We start from the raw sequence: 19994 nt of genomic DNA, 5'->3' as shown, positions 1-19994 counted from the left end.
TGCAGTAATTAACTGTCTCTAGCTCATCTGATCTTTAATAATAAATGTAAAAGTGACCTTTGCTAGAAAAATGTCATGACTACAAATGTTTGTATTTCTGTTTTATATTGATAGGCTTGTCTAACTTTTGAGAGTGTTTTTGTAAATTAGATTTAACATTTATTCCATTTAAATTTGGTTTTATTGTGCTACCTAAAATAGTTCAATCTTCTGCATAGGTATCAACTGGAACTACAGGAAGAGCATCGTAAAAGAATGGAAAAGGTGGTAGCAAACGAGAAGAGAGTTGAAGGTCTGTTTTAAAAGTTTGCAACTTTATTACACTTTACAGGATTTACAATATTGCACATCTGTGTAGATTCTGTATAAATACCACGCCATCTATATGAACAAGAGAATTCTAATATTCCTACAAATACTTTTCTTGTTTGAAAAATATAATTAAGCACAGAATGCACAGTGTGTAACATATCAATCTGGCTAGACCATTTACAAGAGAAGGCTGTTGCTTAATTTTTGAAAACATTTAGAATTCAGGTCTTGAATTGAGCTGCCCTTTTTAAGACATAATAATATGGAAGTATCTGGCTTGTCAATTTTACCTCTGTTCAAGTCATATTCAAATCTGGTCTAACAAACTTTGGTGAAAAACAATTAATTGCTGAACTACAATTTTTTTTTACCTTTTTTGACCACTTATTTTCTTCAATCAAAATCAAGAGATGTAGCTTTTGGGCTATTTATACTTGCATTCACTGGTTGTTTTATCCAGGTTTTATACAAAATAACTTCTTTGCTGTTTTACAATGTGAACCATTTTATCAACACCTAAATGAATCTTTGCATTTATATTATCACATTGCAGATAATAAATGAAGAAATTTTAATACAAAAAATTGAGTAGGTTTGGGACAAGTAGGAATTTTTTTAAAAATTGAAATTTCAATCCAGCTCTCAATCTGCACACTGTCTTAAACCTGGAAATCAGGGATGAACAAGTAACTAACCTGCTTATAGTGAGTGGATTAATTGCAGTAATATTTTAATTAGGCTGCATACCTTCATCTTGTTTTTATTTGTAATTGATTTTGCAGAGATTTCTTGCATTCCCAAAGGAGATACTAGGGGCTGAACCTGTAAGATTTATAGCATTTGTAACACTATTTGTGGACCAAAAGATGCACAAAGCAAAGAGAAATCCTTTTCTATTCATGGGCATCTGCCTTTGTAATTGCCTACACCATACTTGGATATTTTATATTTAATTTAATTTGCAGTTGCAGCCCCCACAATAGGTACATTTTTTTATTGTTCTTTCATTTCTTTGTGGATGCCTGCTCACTCTTGGTTGCCTTTCTTATCAGAAGACTTCTTGCCTCTGCATAGTCATTGGATATTACATGCTCCTGCCAAATGTGTATTTGGCAAGGAGGCATGTAATATAGGGACGTGGGTAACTCACCGTCTTCGCACCCACTCTTGAGCTCACTCCCATAATGCAGATTTGTACCAATATTGGCAGTTTAGTCACTATTTGTGAATATGCAATTGAAGGTCAATATGAAGCTTGTAATTTGATTGGTGTGGGCAGCTGGGCAAAAGTGAAATTCAGATTTCACGGGAAAAGCAGATTATTATAATTGGAGGGTGCTCTTTTCCCATTGGAGAGACTGCTTGAGAAGTTGGCACTCTCTACTTCCTTTCTACCACCATGTTTTTAAAATAAATATGCTCTCCACATCCCCCACCCTCCTCGTCCCTCTGAGTTGTCAAAAATAAACCCCCAACACACAGCCTCCAAGGATCATGGTGACTCCTGCATGGGTCTGTTTGATGTCTTCGTGGGGTTACTACAGATCTCTGCTACTTAAGGAGTTGATGGCCAGTATGATCAAAAAGACTTACAAATATGAATATTCGATGCTTAACCCTGGTGGAAGTGAAATAAATTGTTCTTAACAAGCTATCTTAATATTGTAAGTAAGCTTCGAATGTTGTGATTAGTGCTTAATTTTTATTTTGATAAGTTCGTCACCAGTGCAACTAGGTTAACCAGGGAGAATCATATACGTACAGAGTCTTAAGCTAGGATGTGAATATGCTATTCTTACAATGAAAATTTATTATCTGAAAGGTTTCCTGTAGTAACGATATGAGATAACAAATACTAACACCGAGATAGCTGTTCAACTACATTTTAAAGATAAAAAAAATTGAAATTGAACATATAAGGTAACAGAAACATTATAGTATAAGTCACCAACGGATGATTTCCCTCAACAGTGGAGGCAGCTCGACTGCACGAGGAGTCTGTTATTATTCATTCCAAAAGAGAGGAACTGCAAGAAGCTCGTGTTGAAGTTAAGAAGATGGAGGTAAAATGTTTAGAATAGTCACATGGTACTACAGAAGTTGAGTATTTCTGAAAAACAGGTGCTGTTTGGCATTTTATTTTATACTGAACAAGTCAGAATTACAAGAATACCAGATGTTGGAATGAATACCAATTTATACTGCATGAAAAGTGATTGCGTGAAATATGGAGCCTCTCAAAAACATGAGTGTGTTATATTGTGAGCCCAACTGATGGTCTTAAATTGAGCATTAATGTTCTTTGTGATGCAGTTCGTGTTGTTTAATAAGTATTGTCTGGTTGCAGAATCATATCAGCATTAGACACTGAGTTCTAAGTGTTGCAAAAAAGAGGTGGTTGAGTATTGTCAGTCCTCTAACGGTTGTGAATAGTTGACGGGATATGCTATTTGGTATGTGACATACAGTACACATAGCTTCTTCATAATCAGAACAACATTTTGACTTGAAGGCAGTGTCCTGTTAGAGGAGAATACCATTTGTGTGTCTACTGTTACGCAGCAGTATGGACCATCTAGCTTCACCTGTTCCTGAAATCTTTGAAGCACCTTTGCTGGGTTATCTAGGTTAGTCTGGCTAGTTTTCAGAGCAGAAAATGACAGCCTTGTGCCTATTCATGAGTTTGCACTTTATGGAGCAACTCTTGATCAGATCAGAGTACCGATTATTCTACAGGACAATTTTGTCCTGAAAAATGTGATCCTAATGGAAGTGTGATAGAATGATAATTAAAGTAGTATCACAACTGAAATAAAGAGGAGGCCAAAAACTGGTTACCCTCTCTGCTTTTCAGAAACCTGATTTGTGTCAGATATAACCAAGTTAAGTAAGTAGGCAAAAACCTGGCAGATGGAATATAATATAGGAAAATGTGAGGTTAATGTACATTGACAGGAAGAATAGAGGAACTGAATATTGTTTAAATAGAAAAAAAACTGCAGAAAAGCTACAGAACAAGAGGATTTGCGAGTTCTTGTCCACGAATCACAAAGAGCTATCATTCAAGTTCAGCAGGTAATAGGGAAGGACAATGGAATGTTGACCTTTACTTCAAAGGGAATGAAGTATAAAAGTAGGGAAGTTTTGCTAAAGCAATACAAGGTAGGAGTTGGATCATAGCTTGAATACTGTGAAGAGTTCTTGAGCCCCATAACTAGGGAAAGATACACCTTCTGTTCTGCTACATGTGTGTTTCTTCAACTCGAATTGGCTTTAACAGAATTGAAGAATTTAGACTTATAAAATGTGAACTTTTCTTACTTGTATTGGCTATAATGCAGTTCTGGCCACATTAGCCTAAGTAGCACGGTTATTACACACTTTTCTTAACTCCAGATCACATGAGAGTGGAACTATCATGTTATATCAGAACCAAGTGTTCTGGCATTGGAGGCACTTCAAACAAGGTTTACTGAGGTGATAGCTGAAAATGTGTTGCTGGTCAAAGCACAGCAGGCCAGGCAGCATCTCAGGAATAGAGAATTCGACATTTCGAGCATAAGCCCTTCATCAGGAATGAGAGAGAGTAGCCAAGCAGGCTAAGATAAAAGGTAGGGAGGAGGGACTTGGGGGAGGGGCGATGGAGGTGGGATAGGTGGAAGGAGGTCAAGGTGAGGGTTATAGGCCGGAGTGGAGTGGGGGCGGAGAGGTCAGGAAGAAGATTGCAGGTTAGGAGGGCGGTGCTGAGTTGAGGGAACCGACTGAGACAAGGTGGGGGGGAGGGGAAATGAGGAAACTGGAGAAATCTGAATTCATACCTTGTGGTTGGAGGGTTCCCAGGCGGAAGATGAGGCGCTCCTCCTCCAGCCGTCGTGTTGTTATGTTCTGCCGGTGGAGGAGTCCAAGGACCTGCATGTCCTCGGTGGAGTGGGAGGGAGAGTTAGTGTTGAGCCACGGGGTGGTTGGGTTGGTTGGTCCGGGCGTCACTGAGGTGTTCTCTGAAGCGTTCCGCAAGTAAGCGGCCTGTCTCACCAATATAGAGGAGGCCACATCGGGTGCAGCGGATGCAATAGATGATGTGTGTGGAGGTACAGGTGAACTTGTGGTGGATATGGAAGGATCCCTTGGGGCCTTGGAGGGAAGTGAGTGTGGAGGTGTGGGCGCAAGTTTTACATTTCCTGCGGTTGCAGGGGAAGGTGCCGTGGGTGGAGGTTGGGTTGGTGGGGGGTGTGGATCTGACGAGGGTGTCACGAAGGGAGTGGTCCTTGCGGAACGCTGATAGGGGAGGGGAGGGAAATATATCCTTGGTGGTGGGGTCCGTTTGGAGGTGGCGGAAATGGCGGCGGATGATACGTTGTATGCGGAGGTTGGTGGGGTGGTAGGTGAGAACCAGTGGGGTTCTGTCTTGGTGGCGGTTGGAGGAGCGGGGCTCAAGGGCGGAGGAGCGGGAAGTGGAGGAGATGCGGTGGAGGGCATCGTCGATCACGTCTGGGGGGAATCTGCGGTCCTTGAAGAAGGAGGCCATCTGGGCTGTGCGGTGTTGGAACTGGTCATCCTGGGAGCAGATGCGGCGGAGACGAAGGAATTGGGAATATGGGATGGCGTTTTTGCAGGGGGCAGGGTGGGAGGAGGTGTAGTCCAGGTAGCTGTGGGAGTCAGTCGGTTTATAATAGATGTCTGTGTTGAGTCGGTCGCCCGAGATAGAGATGGAAAGGTCTAGGAAGGGGAGGGAGGAGTCTGAGACAGTCCAGGTGAATTTCAGGTCGGGATGGAAGGTGTTAGTAAAGTTGATGAACTGTTCAACCTCCTCGTGGGAGCACGAGGCAGCGCCGATACAGTCATCGATGTAGCGGAGGAAAAGGTGGGGGGTGGTGCCAGTGTAGTTGCGGAAGATGGACTGTTCCACATATCCTACGAAGAGGCAGGCATAGCTGGGGCCCATGCGGGTGCCCATGGCAACTCCTTTAGTTTGGAGGAAGTGGGAGGATTGAAAAGTGAAGTTATTCAGGGTGAGGACCAGTTCAGTCAGTCGAAGGAGGGTGTCAGTGGAAGGGTACTGGTTGGTGCGGCGGGAAAGGAAGAAGCGGAGGGCTTTGTGTCCTTCGTGATGGGGGATGGAGGTGTACAGGGACTGGATGTCCATAGTGAAAATAAGGCGTTGGGGACCGGGGAAGCGAAAATCCTGGAGGAGGTGGAGGGCGTGGGTGGTGTCCCGAACGTAGGTGGGGAGTTCTTGGACTAAAGGGGACAGGACCGTGTCGAGGTATTGGGAGATGAGTTCGGTGGGGCAGGAGCAGGCTGAGACAATGGGTCGGCCGGGGCAGGCAGGTTTGTGGATTTTGGGCAGGAGGTCGAAACGGGCGGTGCGGGGTTGTGGGACTATGAGGTTGGAGGCGGAGGATGGGAGATCCCCTGAGGTGATGAGGTCCTGGATGGTCTGGGAGATGATGGTTTGGTGGTGGGAGGTGGGGTCGTGGTCAAGGGGGCGATAAGAGGAGGCGTCCGCGAGCTGGCGTTTGGCTTCAGCCGTATAAAGGTCAGTGCGCCAAACTACCACCGCGCTTCCCTTGTCTGCGGGTTTGATGGTGAGGTTGGGAGTGGAGGGCTGCACGTTCTGAGGGTGAGAGGTTGGAGTGGGTGAGAGGGGTGGACAGGTTGAGTCGGTTGATGTCACGGCGGCAGTTGGCTATAAAGAGGTCGAGGGCGGGTAGGAGGCCAGCACGGGGTGTCCAGGTGGATGGGGTGTGTTGGAGGCGGGAGAAGGGGTCGTCAGAGGGTGGGCGGGAGTCTTGGTTGTGAAAGTAGGCACGGAGGCGAAGGCGGCGGAAGAATTGTTCAATATCTCGGCGCGTGTTGAACTCATTAATCCGAGGGTGTAGGGGAATGAAGGTGAGGCCCCTGCTGAGGACTGATCTTTCATCCTCAGAGGGGGAGATCTGGAGGGATGGTGAAAATCCGGCATGGTTGGGAGCTAGGACCTGGTGTGGGACTGGAGCTGGGGCTGGGGGCAGGGTTAGGGGCGGGGACAGAGATCGAAGTAGGGGCGGAGTTAGACGTGGTGACATTGCTCGATGTGGGGGCGGAGTCAAGCGTGGGGGCGGGGTCATGCATTGTGACAGAAATAAGCGTGGGGGCGGGGTTATGCGTGGTGACGAGGGTTTGCGTGGGGGCGGGGTTACGTGAAGTGACGAAAGACGGCGGGGTTATGCGTGGTGACGAATGTTTGTGTGGGGGCGGGGTTACGCGTAGTGACGAAAGACGGCGTGGGGGCGGGGAAACCTGAGGATTTGTGCTCCTGCAGGTTGGTGATGTCAGTGGGGGCGGAAGTGGCTGCGCCGACGGCAACCGGAGGGGCGGAAATGGTTGCGGCGACAGAGGAATGGTGGTCATTCCCGGTGGCCGCGTGGGTCGCGGGTCCGTCGGCGATCATGGAAGCGGTTGTGTGTGCGGTGGTCACCGGGGCAGTTGTTGGGGCGGCGATCGCGGGGGCTCCGAGGTCGGTAGGGGGTGAGGTGGGGTGGGGTGAGGTGATACCAGATATGAACGAATTGTCTTTTGTGTAGGTTTGGCCTGTACTCGTTATAGAAGAATGAGAGGTGGTCTTATTGAAACATGCAATATTTTTTAGGTACTTAACAGGACATATGTGGAAGGATTGTTTGCCTTCGTGGAAAAGTCTAGGACCAATGGGCGTAATCTCAAAATGAGCGGTCATATGTTTAAGACATGATGAGAAACTTCTTTAAATGAATAGTATATCCGTGGAATTCTTTGTTGAAAAGGGCTATCAAAGCTGCATTGTTAAGTACGTTCAAGACTGAAACAGATTTTTAATGATTATAGGATCAAGGGTGTTGGGAATAAGGCAGGAAAATGGAATGAGGATTAGCAGATCAGCTATTATCTCATTTGAGGAGGATTCTGGGAGTGGAAGATGGAGGATCGGAAAAACTTCTGGCTGTAATAGCTGCTCCTTTTTTGAGGTATTTAGGTGTAGGAGGTGATTTCCTCGAATTCCAGGAGCAGCAAATACTGTTGATATGCTGTTGCATGGTTTTGGAACTTTGGAAAAAAAAAGTCAATACAACAGCACTTTTAAAAGGGAGAACAGACAAAGGAAGCACATGGTGAAGTCAGTGCAGGAGAGAGAAAGAAAACATATTGCTAACTAACAGAGTTAGCAGTTATTGCCTTTCCTGTTGAATTCACGTATCGCTGGACATCAGAGTGCATCTGGGCAAAATTAAAAAACAGTGAAATTCACAACTAATCTGGAAGGAACCTGTTTGGAGAGGTCACAGCACAGAAACAGATAAGTGGATGTTTTACGCGCGGGCTTAAAATAAATCTGCAGTAATGAGTAGAGTGGGTTCTTTCTTAATTATATGTTTTATTCAGCTATGTCTCTTGATTAAACTTAAATTAATACTTATGGCTTATATTTTAACCTGGAGCAGTGTTTTGTAGAGGATTAAGATGGTGTTATTTTCTGGGTCTGTAGATTGGAAGAAGCAAAACTGGCCCAAAGTAGAGTGATATGCTCTGCTTGTCAGATGTGGGCATTTACGGGTTACTGAGGATTATATCTGCAATAAATGCTGTTGGTTGTGAATCCTGTCAGTTTGAATGGATTGGTTGGAGAGGCAGTTAGAAGCAATGAGGAATTTACAAGAGCAAGGGGGTGTGATGGTTGGCAATAATAGGAAGGGAGAAAAGTCACAGATACAGTCACGTAGACGGGTTAACTCCATGAAAGGTAAGAGAGGTAGGCAGGTAGTGCAGGAGTCTTCTGTGGCTATCCCCATTTCAAACAAGTATACTGTTCTGGAAAATGTAGGGGGTGATGGATTCTCAGGGGAACGTAGCACAAACAATCAAGTTTCTGATATTGAGACTGGCTTTAATGTAATGAGAGATACGTCAGATTCCAAGTGATCGATTGTCTTAGGGAACTGTCCAGTCTGAGGTACAGAACGACATTTCTATGGCCAGCAGCGATAAATCAGAATGGTGTGTTGCTTCCCTGGTGCCACGATCAAGGATGTCTCTGAGAGGGACCAGCAGTAGGACATTGTACATATTGGAACCAACGACATAGTTAGGGAAATGGTTGAGATTCTGAAGGGTGATTACAGAGAGTCAGGCAGGAATTTAAAAAAGAGGTCCTCTAGAGTAGTAATATCTCGATTACTCCTTACTAGTTACTTACTAGCTACGAGCTAGTGAGGGCAGAAATAAGAGGATATAGCAGATGAATGCGTGGCTAAGGAGCTGGTATATGGGAGAAGGCTTCATATTTTTGGATCATTGGAAGCTGTTTTGGGGTAGAAGTGACCTGTACAAGAAGGACGGATTGCACCTGAATTGGAAGGGGACTAATATATTGGCAGGGAGATTTGCAAGAGCTGCTCAGGAGGATTTAAACTAGTAAGGTGGGGGGCTGGGACCCAGGGAGATAGTGAGGAAAGAGATCAATCTGACTGGTACACTTGAGAGCAAAAGCGAGTCAAATAGTCAGGGCAGGCAGGGACAAAGCAGAGAACAAGGTAGGACTGATAAATTAAACTGCATTTATTTCAAGAGGCAGATTAACTCAGGGCATGGTTAGGAACTTGGGACTGGGACATCGTAGCAATTACAGCAGCATAGCTCAGGGATGGACAGGATTGGCAGCTTAATGTTCCAGGACACAGATACTACAGGAAGGATAGAAAGGGAGGCAAGAGAGAGGGGAGTGGCGTTTTTAATAAGAGATAGCATTACAGCTGTAATAAAGGAGGACATTTTTGGAAATACATCCAGGGAAGTTATTTGGGTGGAACTGAGAAATAAGAAAGGGATGATCACCTTATTGGGATTGTATTATAGACCCCCAAATAGTCAGAGGGAAATTGAGAAACAAATTTGTAAGGAGATCTCACTTATCTCTAAGAATAATAGAGTGGTTATGGCAGGGGATTTTAACTTTCCAAACATAGATTGGGACTGCCACAGTGTTAAGGGTTTAGATGGAGAAGAATTTAAGTGTGTACAAGAAAATTTTCTGATTCAGTATGTGGATGTACCTACTTGAGAAGGTGCAAAACTTGATCTACTCTTGTGAAATAAGGCAGGGCAGGTGACTGAGGTGTCAGTGGGGGAGTACTTTGGCAACAGCGACCATAATTCTATTAGTTTTAAATTGGATATGGAAAAGGATAGACCAAATCTAAAAGTTGAAGTTCTAAATTGGAGAAAGGCCAATTTTGACGGTATTAGGCAAGAACTTTCAAAAGGTGATTGGGTGCAGATGTTCGCAGGTAAAGGGACAGCTAGAAAATGGGAAGCCTTCAGAAATGAGATAACGGGAGTCCAGAGAAAGTATATTCTTCTTAGGGTGAAAGGAAAAGCTGGTAGATATAGGAAATGCTAGATGACTAAAGAAATTGAGGTTTTGGTTAAGAAAAAGAAGGAAGCATATGTAAGGTACAGACAGGATAGATCAAGTGAATCCTCAGAAGAGTATAAAGGCAGTAGGAGTATACTTAAGAGGGAAATCAGGAGGGCAAAAAGGGACGTGCGATAGCTTTGGCAAATAGAGTTAAGGAGAATCCAAAGGGTTTTTGCAAGTACATTATGGACAAAAGGGTAACTTGGGAGAGAACAGGGCCCCTCGAAGATCAGCAAGGCGGCCTTTGTCTGGAGCCGCAGGAGATGGGGGAGAGGGTAAATGAGTATTTTGCATTAGTGTTTACTGTGGAAAAGGACATGGAAGATATAGAATGTAGGGAAGTAGATGGTGACATCTTGAAAAATGCCCACATTACAGAGGAGGAAGTGCTGGATGTCTTGAAACACACAAGTGGATAAATCCCCAGGACCTGATCAGGTGTACCCGAGAACTCTGTGGGAAGCTAAGGAAGTGATTGTTGGGCTTGTTACTGAGATATTTGTATCATCAATAGTCACAGGTGAGTTGCCGGAAGATTGGAGGTTAGCTAATGTGGTGCCACTGTTTAAGAAAGGTAGTAAGGACAAGCCAGGGAACTATAGACCAGTGAACCTGACGTCAGTGGTGGGCAAGTTGTTGGAGGGAATCCTAAGGGACAGGATATACATATATTTGGAAAGGATAGGACAGATTAGGGATAGTCAACATGGCTTTGTGTGGGGGAAATCATGTCTGACAAACTTGATTGTGTTTTTTTTTCCCCATGGGAGATTGGTTAACAAGGTTTGATCTCATGGAATATGGGGAGAACTAGCCATTTGGATACAGAACTGGCTCAAAGGTAGAAGACAGAGGGTGGTGGTGGAGGGTTGCTTTTCAGACTGGAGGCCTATGACCAGTGGAGTGCCATAAGGCTCGGTGCTGGGTCCACTACTTTTCATAATTTATATAAATAATTTGGATGTGAGCATAAGAAGTATAGTTAGTAAGTTTGCAGATGACACCAAAATTTGAGGTGTCGTCAATAGCGAAGAAGGTTACCTCGGATTACAACAGGATCTCGATCAGATGGGCCAATGGGCTGAGAAGTGGCAGGTGGAGTTTAATTCAGATAAATGCAAGGTGCTGCATTTTGGGAAAGCAAATCTTAGCAGAACGTATACACTTAATGGCAAGGTCCTATGGAGTGTTGGTGAACAAAAAGACCTTGGAGTGCACGTTCATAGCTCCTTGTAAAGTGGAGTCGCACATAAAAATGGTAGTGAAGGAGGTGTTTGGTGTTCTTTCCTTTATTGGTCAGAGTATTGAGTACAGGAGTTGGGAGGTCATGTTGCAGATATACAGGACATTGGTTAGACCACTTGGAATATTGCATGCATTTCTGATCTCCTTTTTTTATCAGAAAGATGTTGTGGAACATGAAAGGGTTCAGACAAGATTTACAAGGATATTGCAAGGGTTGGAGGATTTAAGCTATAGGGAGAGGTTGAATAGGCTGGGGCTGTTTTCCTTGGAGCATCGGAAGCAGAGGGGTTATCTTATAAAGGTTTACAAAATTATGAGGGGCACGGATAAGGTAAATAGACTCTATGAGTAGCTTCGGAGACTTGATGAGCTGATTGGCCTTTCTCTGCATCTATGCCTCATGGTCTAATTGTCATAGCTTAGACTTGAGTCCAATGTAAAATAAAAGCAACTTTAAATGGAAAATGCTCTCTTAGTTTTTCCTCACAATTGAAATGATGTCCCAGGTAAACCATGGAGTAAAAAATGAGGTCTGCAGATGCTGGAGATCACAGCTGCAAATGTGTTGCTGGTCAAAGCACAGCAGGTTAGGCAGCATCTCAGGAATAGAGAATTCGACGTTTCGAGCATAAGCCCTTCATCAGGAATAAGAGAGAGAGAGCCAAGCCGGCTGAGATAAAAGGTAGGGAGGAGGGACTGGGGGAGGGGCGATGGAGGTGGGATAGGTGGAAGGAGGTCAAGGTGAGGGTGATAGGCCGGAGTGGGGTGGGGGCGGAGAGGTCAGGAAGAGGATTGCAGGTTAGGAGGGCGGTGCTGAGTTGAGGGAACCGACTGAGACAAGGTGGGGGGAGGGGAAATGAGGAAGCTGGAGAAATCTGAATTCATACCTTGTGGTTGGAGGGTTCCCAGGCGGAAGATGAGGCGCTCCTCCTCCAGCCGTCGTGTAGTTGTGTTCTGCCGGTGGAGGAGTCCAAGGACCTGCATGTCCTCGGTGGAGTGGGAGGGGGAGTTAAAGTGTTGAGCCACGGGGTGATTGGGTTGGTTGGTTCGGGCGGCCCAGAGGTGTTCTCTGAAGCGTTCCGCAAGTAAGCGGCCTGTCTCACCAATATAGAGGAGGCCACATCGGGTGCAGCGGATGCAATAGATGATGTGTGTGGAGGTACAGGTGAACTTGTGGCGGATATGGAAGGATCCCTTGGGGCCTTGGAGGGAAGTGAGTGAGAATACTGGAGAAACTCTGCAAGTCTGACATCTGTGGAGAGAGAAATGAGTTTTATTTTTAAGTTTGACATGACTTTTTAACACTGTTGTTCTCTGTCCAGGTGATGCCTGACATGCTGAGTTTCTCCAGCATTCTGTTTGCTTCCGATTTTCAGCATCTACAATATTTTACTTTTTGTTTACGTGAAATGATGTCCCTCCTAGGACAGTCTAAGATGAGCTTGAAACTATTAAGAACAGCAGATTTTTATTTTGTATTTATTCAACGGATGTGGTCATCACTGATAATGTTAGGTAGTTATTTATCCTTCTTGAGAAGGTGGTGGCGAGCCAGCTCCTTAACCCAGTGCAAAGTGCATGGAGAAGACATCTCCACAGTGATATTCCAGGGGGAGAGAATTCTCGGATTTTGATCCAGCAATGAGAAAGGGACAGTGATGTGTTTCCATGTAAGGATGGTGAGTGATTAGGAGGGGTGCTTTCAGGTAGTGATGTCCCCAAATGCCTCCTGCCCTTTTCTCTCTGTACAGTGAAGGTCTGTAGTCTGAAGTTACAATTGAAAAAGACTTAAGTTCCCACAGTTAATCTCCTAAATGAACACACTGTAGTCGTGGAGGTGGAGGGAATGAACATTTAACTTGATGACGGTGTGCTGATTAAACTTTATTGTGGCTGGTGTAGAGCCTATTTATGTTGTTGGAGCTGAATTGATCCTTAACAAGTGGATATGTAGAGAAGAAAGTCTCTGATCTATTTGTGCTGGACTATTTAGGTTTCTGGACTATGTTGATAACCAGGGATTCTGCAAATATTATAATGTAAAGGGTAGGCGGTCAAACTTTTTTTTGGAGATGTTCGTTGTTGGCATTTGTATGACTTGAATAGTGTCATTTATCGGTTCATGCCTGAATGTTATCCAGGTGATGCTGGTTGTGTACACAGACTGCTCCATTGTCTGAGAAGCTGCAAGTAGAACTGAACATTGCATTAACGGTAAACACCACACTTTAAAAAAACAACGAAGTTGAGAAGACTTTTGATACAGCTGAAGGTAGTTGGGAACAGGACACTGCTTCGACGAACTCCTATAGCAGTGTCCTGCAGCAGAGATGATTGACTTCCAAAAAGCATGACTGTCTTTGTTTATGCTACATTATGACTCCAGCCATGTGAAAGTATACTGGCATTCCCATTGACTCAATTTTATGAGGGCATCTTAATGCCACTCTAAATCAAATGTTGCCTTAATGTCAACTCTTGTCATACCTCTATCAAGGCTGCAATGAAATATCAATCCATTTGGTCCCTGCAGAACTGTAACTAAATTGTTCCTTGGTGAATAAATACTGCTTAATCACGCTATTAATGGCTCTTCCTATTATTATTATTATTATTATTGGGGCGGCAAGATGGCTCAGTGGTTATCACTGTTGCCTCAGCACCAGGGACCTGGGTTCAATTCCACCCTCTGGTGACTGTGTGGAGTTTGCACATTCTCCCCGTGTGTGCGTGGGTTTCCTCTGTGTGCTCCGGTTTCCTCCCACAGTCCGAAGATGTGCAGGTCAGGTGAATTGGCCATGATAAATTACCCATTAGTCAGAGGGAAAATGGGTCTAGGTGGGCTACTCCTCAGAGGGTTGGTGTGGACTTGTTGGGCTGAAGGGCCTGTTTCCATACTGTAGGGAATCTCATCTAATCTAATTATGGAAAGGGATTAATGGAGCAATAATTGGTTGGTTTGATTTTGTCCTTTTTTAGACAGTAGAAACTTGGATAATTTTGGATTTTATCAGATGAATGCCACTAAACACAGTGGAACAGCTTTGTTAGAACTATGGTTAGGCCTGGAGCAGAGATCTTCTGAAATATGGGCTGGATTATTTTGGGACCATTACCTTGCTGTATTTGGTGCTAAACCAGATGTTGTCATGCTGAGAACTCTTGTGGCCTGTCCCTCCTCACTGTATACCACCATGCTATCTCTGGCGGTGTTAGAGAATATACTTAGTGATGATTGAGCTCTCTCAAATGTTGCCTGAAAGCTTTGATTTCATCAGTATGGCATTTGTGTTGTTTGTGCTACATACCTCCCAATTTTGGCACATAGTTAATATGGAAAATCTTTCCGTTTTCTGAGCTCTCTTCTTGATATTCTCTTGAGGACTGCTTTTGATTTTCAGGGCTACGTTTTGATTTTTCTATTGTCTACATGCCAACAAAACAGCATTCTCATCTCTTACAGTATAATATCGCTTTCTGTTTGCATTAACATTTCTTGTGAATTGTTCTGTTGGGTACAAGATGAAAAACTTTGACAAAATCCATCATTTTTCAGCATTACTTGATGACTGCAGCGTTCATTTCAATTGCATATTTTCGTTTTCTTTCCATATAAATAGATCCTGAACATATGGCTTTAAGCTAGAGATACCATGTTAATTTGCTAATAATTCATTTCACCAGTGATTTCAGGTTTTCCTGGCTCATAGTTAGCTGAGTATTTCTTTTTTGACAAGATTAAAACTGTTTTCTCGTTCATGTCGCCTCCCTTTCTATTCCCAAATTTGTAGCTCCCTCTCCAACTAGCCTGTTCTGACAACTTCGGATACTCTGGCCATTTCCAGTCCTGGCCTCTCACCGTTAGTCACTTATTATATCTTCAATCACAGATTTTTTTTTGTCTCTCAGTTGCTGCTGATAGGTTTACTAGTTTTTTTTCTTTAAAATTTACTTGCGGGATGTTGGTGCCGCTGGTGAGGCTAGTATTTATTGCCCAGGGCACTTAGGAATCAACCATATTGCTGTGGGTCTGCAGTCACAGATAAAAGACAGCCCAGGTAAACATGGCAGATTTCCCTCTCTAAAGGACATTAATGAATCAGAGATTTTATAACAATCAATATTGATTTGGTGACTGCTTTTGGCTAGCTTTTATTCCAGATTGTTGTACATTGAAACTGTCGTGATTTCAAATTTCATTCAAACACATGCCCAGAACATGAGCCTGGAGTTTCTGGATTACGAGTCTAGTGACATTACCACGATACCATTGCCTTCCCTAATTTGAGAAGAGTTGCAATTTTGGTGTTTTAGGTTTTTACATCTCATCTAAATTCTTGGCAAAATTTTATTTTCGGTGTTGTTCATCTTTGTACGAAGAAACATATTAAGATTTAAAACAACGTGTCTTCTTCTCTTCAGTTAAACATTGTATATCCTTCTACGTAAAATATTATGATGATCTATTGACAAGGTTTACTAACTATACCATTGAATCATTGGAAAATCTAGCTCTAAAGTTGCAGTATAGCATAATTCTTCTGAAATTTGATACAGATAAGTTATTTAACAGATTTTGTCATGCTACACAGGTGGAAATGAATGCAGCCACAGCCCAAGTTTGTTTGTTAATGAAGCAGAATGAGCTGTTGAATGAAAAGTTAAAGGATGTAGCAGACTATACAACGTTAAAGACAGAAAATGTACAGCTTCAGACTGAGATTACTATACTGAGGAAACAACTTGATGAAGTTCATCATGAAAATCAGAAACTGCTTGAAAGTTAGTGTATTTTGTTTCTATGAAATAGAATGCTCTTACATGCACGTTACAAGGTAATTAGTTACATTTAGATGGTTAACGTTTGAACAATCGCGTGATATTAAATGTTCTTTGTGTGGGGTGGGGGGGTTGGGAGACAAATATGCCATACACTAGCACAGAGGTTTGCTCTTACACGACCTGTTTCACAGGTGCTAAGTAGGCACATAGTGGCAAATTGCAGGAAGTGCATGCCCAAAAGTTACAAATGCGCACTTCCTGTCATATTGGATTGAACTGCCACACAAAACCCAGGGAACATATCAACATTATGTATCAATGCTTTTTAATGGGATTGTACATTGGAACTAGGTTAGTTGATCTGTCATTTCAAGCTGTAAAAAGTGAGGTCTGCAGATGCTGGAGATCAGAGCTGAAAATGTGTTGCTGGTTAAAGCACAGCAGGTCAGGCAGCATCCAAGGAACAGGAAATTCGACCTTCCAGGCCAGAGCCCTTCATCAGGAATGAGGAGAGGGTGCCAGGCAGCATTTCAAGCTGTTGGTTGACTTATGGCCATGTTTTAGTTTGTTGTCTAGCTCCAGGCACTTGCTTCTTGGAAAATTGTTCTCATGTTGTATTATTTTGATGACACATAAACAGTTTGCAGTCATGGGTAGTCTGGTCGAATTGCCTTTAGGCCTGAGTGACAAGGGGCAGTAGCAAGGAAGACACCGGACAGGAGTATGACATTCCTTTCATTTCAAGATAGAGATATCTCAAGTTTGTGCTCTGTTTTATCTCAACTAAATATGCCCTGTTCAAATTCAAAATATCAAAGGAAATGACTGTGCCATAAACTCACTGGTGCACTATGGGTAATCCAAAGCTAATCCTGCAACAGAATGTTTTGGTCATATTAAATGCATGGAAATTCTGAAATATTTGGGTTTATTCCACTCAACCATGGAGTTACAGATTTTTATCAAATATTCAGTATTGGGATCACATTTAGATTACTAAATTGCTTTCTAGGCTACTTCAGAGGGAAGTTAATATTCAACCAGTTGATGTGGGACTGGAATCGTATAGAAAATATTTATTCTTAAAGGGCATTATTGAACCCGTTGGGCTTTCTAAAACAATCTGACACCTTTATGATCATATGCTGGTACCAAATTTTTATTTCAAGATTTTTTTCTTAAATTGAATTAAAATTTTCTAACTGCCGGATTTGAACTCCTATTATCTGGGCTGTGAGACCAAGCCTTTGGATTACTCATCCACTAACATAACTTCTAGTTTGGAAGATTAAGACCAACCTGAGTTATTGCCAAATAACTTGTTGCCATGTTGGAATTCCATGTAATTCTTGTTATGTTCATCTAACAATATGCAAAGCACTATAATGGAGCGTTGTTTACGGATTTTCTCGTTCGTGAAAACCTGAGGATAATGGATAATTAAAGGGGTTAAACAATAAATTTTCCTTTCATACCTCTCAACCAAAAATAGTGTGTGAATTCAAATTTGGCTCTTATACATATATTCCTTGTGAATGATTCAAAAACAGTATTAATGTAACATCATAAACTATGTCATCATTTTTATTTTCTCCAGTGGTTTAGTACAGCAAAACTGCAAATGCGTAAACACTTCAAAATTCCAACCATGTAAATGTTGAAACATGTAGGTATTAACTGAAACCGTGACATAGATTAAACTTTCTAAACATTGTATTTGCAGGGCTGAATCAACCTTCTGCTGCTCAATTAGCTCTTCAAACTGAATTGAAGAAAGTAGAATATTCAAGAAAGCTTGACCAAGATGAATATCAAAACCAAACACAGAGTCTGGAACAACAGCTACAGAATGAGGTAAAGAATAGCCTGAAACATGAGCATGCTGCTTATTATAGGATTCATATTAACAGTCATCCATCAATAATGCATCTTGTGTGTACAGAGAATAATGGCTTCAGGGGTGCTATACATGACAGGACTGCAGTTCCTGGGTAGAAACTGTTCTTTAATGTGGCGTGAAGGCTTTGGGAGACAAATGTGCCATACATTGTCCCAGACGTTTGCTCGTACTATACCTGTTTTACAGGCACTAAGTGGCCAATTATAGGAAATGTATGCCCATAAGTTGAAAGTGTACTTCCTGTCATAATGGATTGAGCTGCCCCATAAAATACATGGAACATGTTAACATTATTTATCAATGCTTTTTAAAGGGATCATGCACTAGTGCCAGGTTAGTTGATAGTCTGTCATTTCAGGCTATTGGTTAATTTATAGACAGATTTCGGTTTTCTGGCTAGCTCTGGGACTTAATTCTAGCTTATTAGAACATTGTTTTGATGTTGCATTATTTTTGATTGCATATAAATAGTTTGCTGTCATAGGTAGTCTTGTAAAATACCTTTGGACCTGCTTGATAAGGGGTAAGCAGCGGCAATATGAGGGAAGAGGGCACGGTGCTGGAAACTATATCACTGTATGTGTTCAATGCAAACATTTCAGTGCAGTTACTTCACAAAGGAAGCTGTCACTGAGCATCGTTACCTGCAGCAGCTAGAACTTTGAGCCTCAAACCAGAGGTTGAGGGTTTCATTTTATTCCTGACCAGCTGGAAGCTTGGTGTTTTGCATTTGCACACAACTGGTCATTGCCGGGTATGGACGGTTTGAGTAATAAAGGAAGGCTGGGATTTGTTTCACAGGAGTGTGGGAGGTTGAGAGGTGACCTTATACAGGTTTACAGGTTTAGAGGAGTATAGATAGGATTAGTAGTAAGTGTTGTACCCTAGAATGTAGAGTTTCAACACTATTGGTCATTTTTAAGTTGAGAGGAAAGAGATTTAGGAAAGATATGAGGGACAATTCTTTTACACAGAGGGTGGTTCACGTGCGGCATGAATTTTCTGAGGAAGTGGTGAATGTGGGCAGTTACAAAGTTTAAAAGACATTGAGATAAGTACATGAATAGGAAAGATTTGCAGGAATGTGGGTCAAATCTAGACAGATGGGGCTAGTTTAGTTTGGGACAATGGTTGGCAGGGACTGGTTGGACTGAAAGGTCTGTTTCCATGTTGCATGCCTCTGTGTTTAGGCCATTGCTCTGAGTTTGATTTTCAGCAGCAACTTTCTAAAAATTAGCAAACAGCAACTGATTTAGATACTGTTTGCTTTGTCCGTGCATGTCTTTGAATGTCCTTTGAATATATGACCTTCCTTCAGCTGGTAATATGTAGTCTCCTTTGTTCATTGTACATCCACCATCCTAAAGTTGCACTTTGCCCATCTGAGCCATCATTTCTTGATGATTAGTTCAACATTATTGACTTGCACTTGCCCTTCCCCTTGAAATATTTTCTGTTGTTGTCTTACGTAATGCATATATAAATGAGAGATATGGTAACAGCATGGCATAACTTTGTTGTAGCACTGTTCTGAATAAGCAGTTGAAACCCAATTTTAACTTGACCCGATCACTCAAAGGCGATATCCTCAAAATTGTATTGGTGTACTTATTATTCCAGTTGCATCATATTTAAAAGGGCTGACATCAGATACCTATATTGCATTTTCATAAGTGATTTTGCATTTAAGTTTGGGTTTCTACAAAATAAAGTATTTAATGTGGTTTTGTTTTTGGTTAGAAAAGGATGGTGCTGGGAAACACAGCTGGTCAGGCAGCAACCAAAGAGCAGGAGATTTGATGTTTCGAGCTTGAGTCTTCATCAAGAAGATTCCTGAAACGTCAACTCTCCTGCTCCTCGGCTACTGTCTGACCAGCTGTGCTTTTCCAGCACCACACTTTTTGTCTCTGACCTCCCACATCTACAGTCCTCACTTTCTCCTTGTTTTTGGATAGATCAATTAAGCTCAGAAATTTGAAATAAGAACTCTATTTTTAATTGTATAATATGGATAATAGGAGGAATACAGAAAATGAAAAGGTATTCACTGAGTTGTCATCTAGTAAATTTTTGTAATAGTGTTTTTGAACCGATCCTTCCTGCTGCAGATGGAGCAGTGCGCAAAGTTGAGAAGCCAACTTATAGAGTATGAGGATCAAACTAGAAGAATGAATGGACAGGTTGATGATTTGAAACTTCAGCTGCGACAAACACAGTTGGGTATGCTGCTTGTAACAACAATTCAGTTCATTTACTTGGCAAATTATACCTTGTCTATTAGCTTTTATAAACTGTCATTTTAGTAAGACTGTTGATAGCTGTTTG

At 42.5% G+C, this 19994-nt stretch overlaps 1 protein-coding gene across 3 annotated transcripts in view; it reads left to right on the top strand.

Moving 5' to 3' along the window:
* Nucleotides 1–19994, top strand: part of ofd1 (OFD1 centriole and centriolar satellite protein) — a 103032-nt gene that overhangs the window by 37039 nt on the left and 45999 nt on the right. For all 3 annotated transcript variants that reach the window (XM_060833477.1, XM_060833476.1, XM_060833478.1), the window contains exons 11-15: nt 219–292; nt 2284–2375; nt 15580–15769; nt 17493–17623; nt 19778–19889. In XM_060833477.1, the coding sequence (XP_060689460.1) occupies nt 219–292; nt 2284–2375; nt 15580–15769; nt 17493–17623; nt 19778–19889 (599 nt within the window). The remainder of the gene's footprint in view (nt 1–218; nt 293–2283; nt 2376–15579; nt 15770–17492; nt 17624–19777; nt 19890–19994) is intronic.

Source organism: Hemiscyllium ocellatum, chromosome 12 (genome assembly GCF_020745735.1).
Source record: "Hemiscyllium ocellatum isolate sHemOce1 chromosome 12, sHemOce1.pat.X.cur, whole genome shotgun sequence".
NCBI lineage: Eukaryota > Metazoa > Chordata > Chondrichthyes > Orectolobiformes > Hemiscylliidae > Hemiscyllium > Hemiscyllium ocellatum.
Note: the sequence above shows the minus strand (reverse complement) of the source record. Positions and strands in the feature narration are given on the sequence as shown.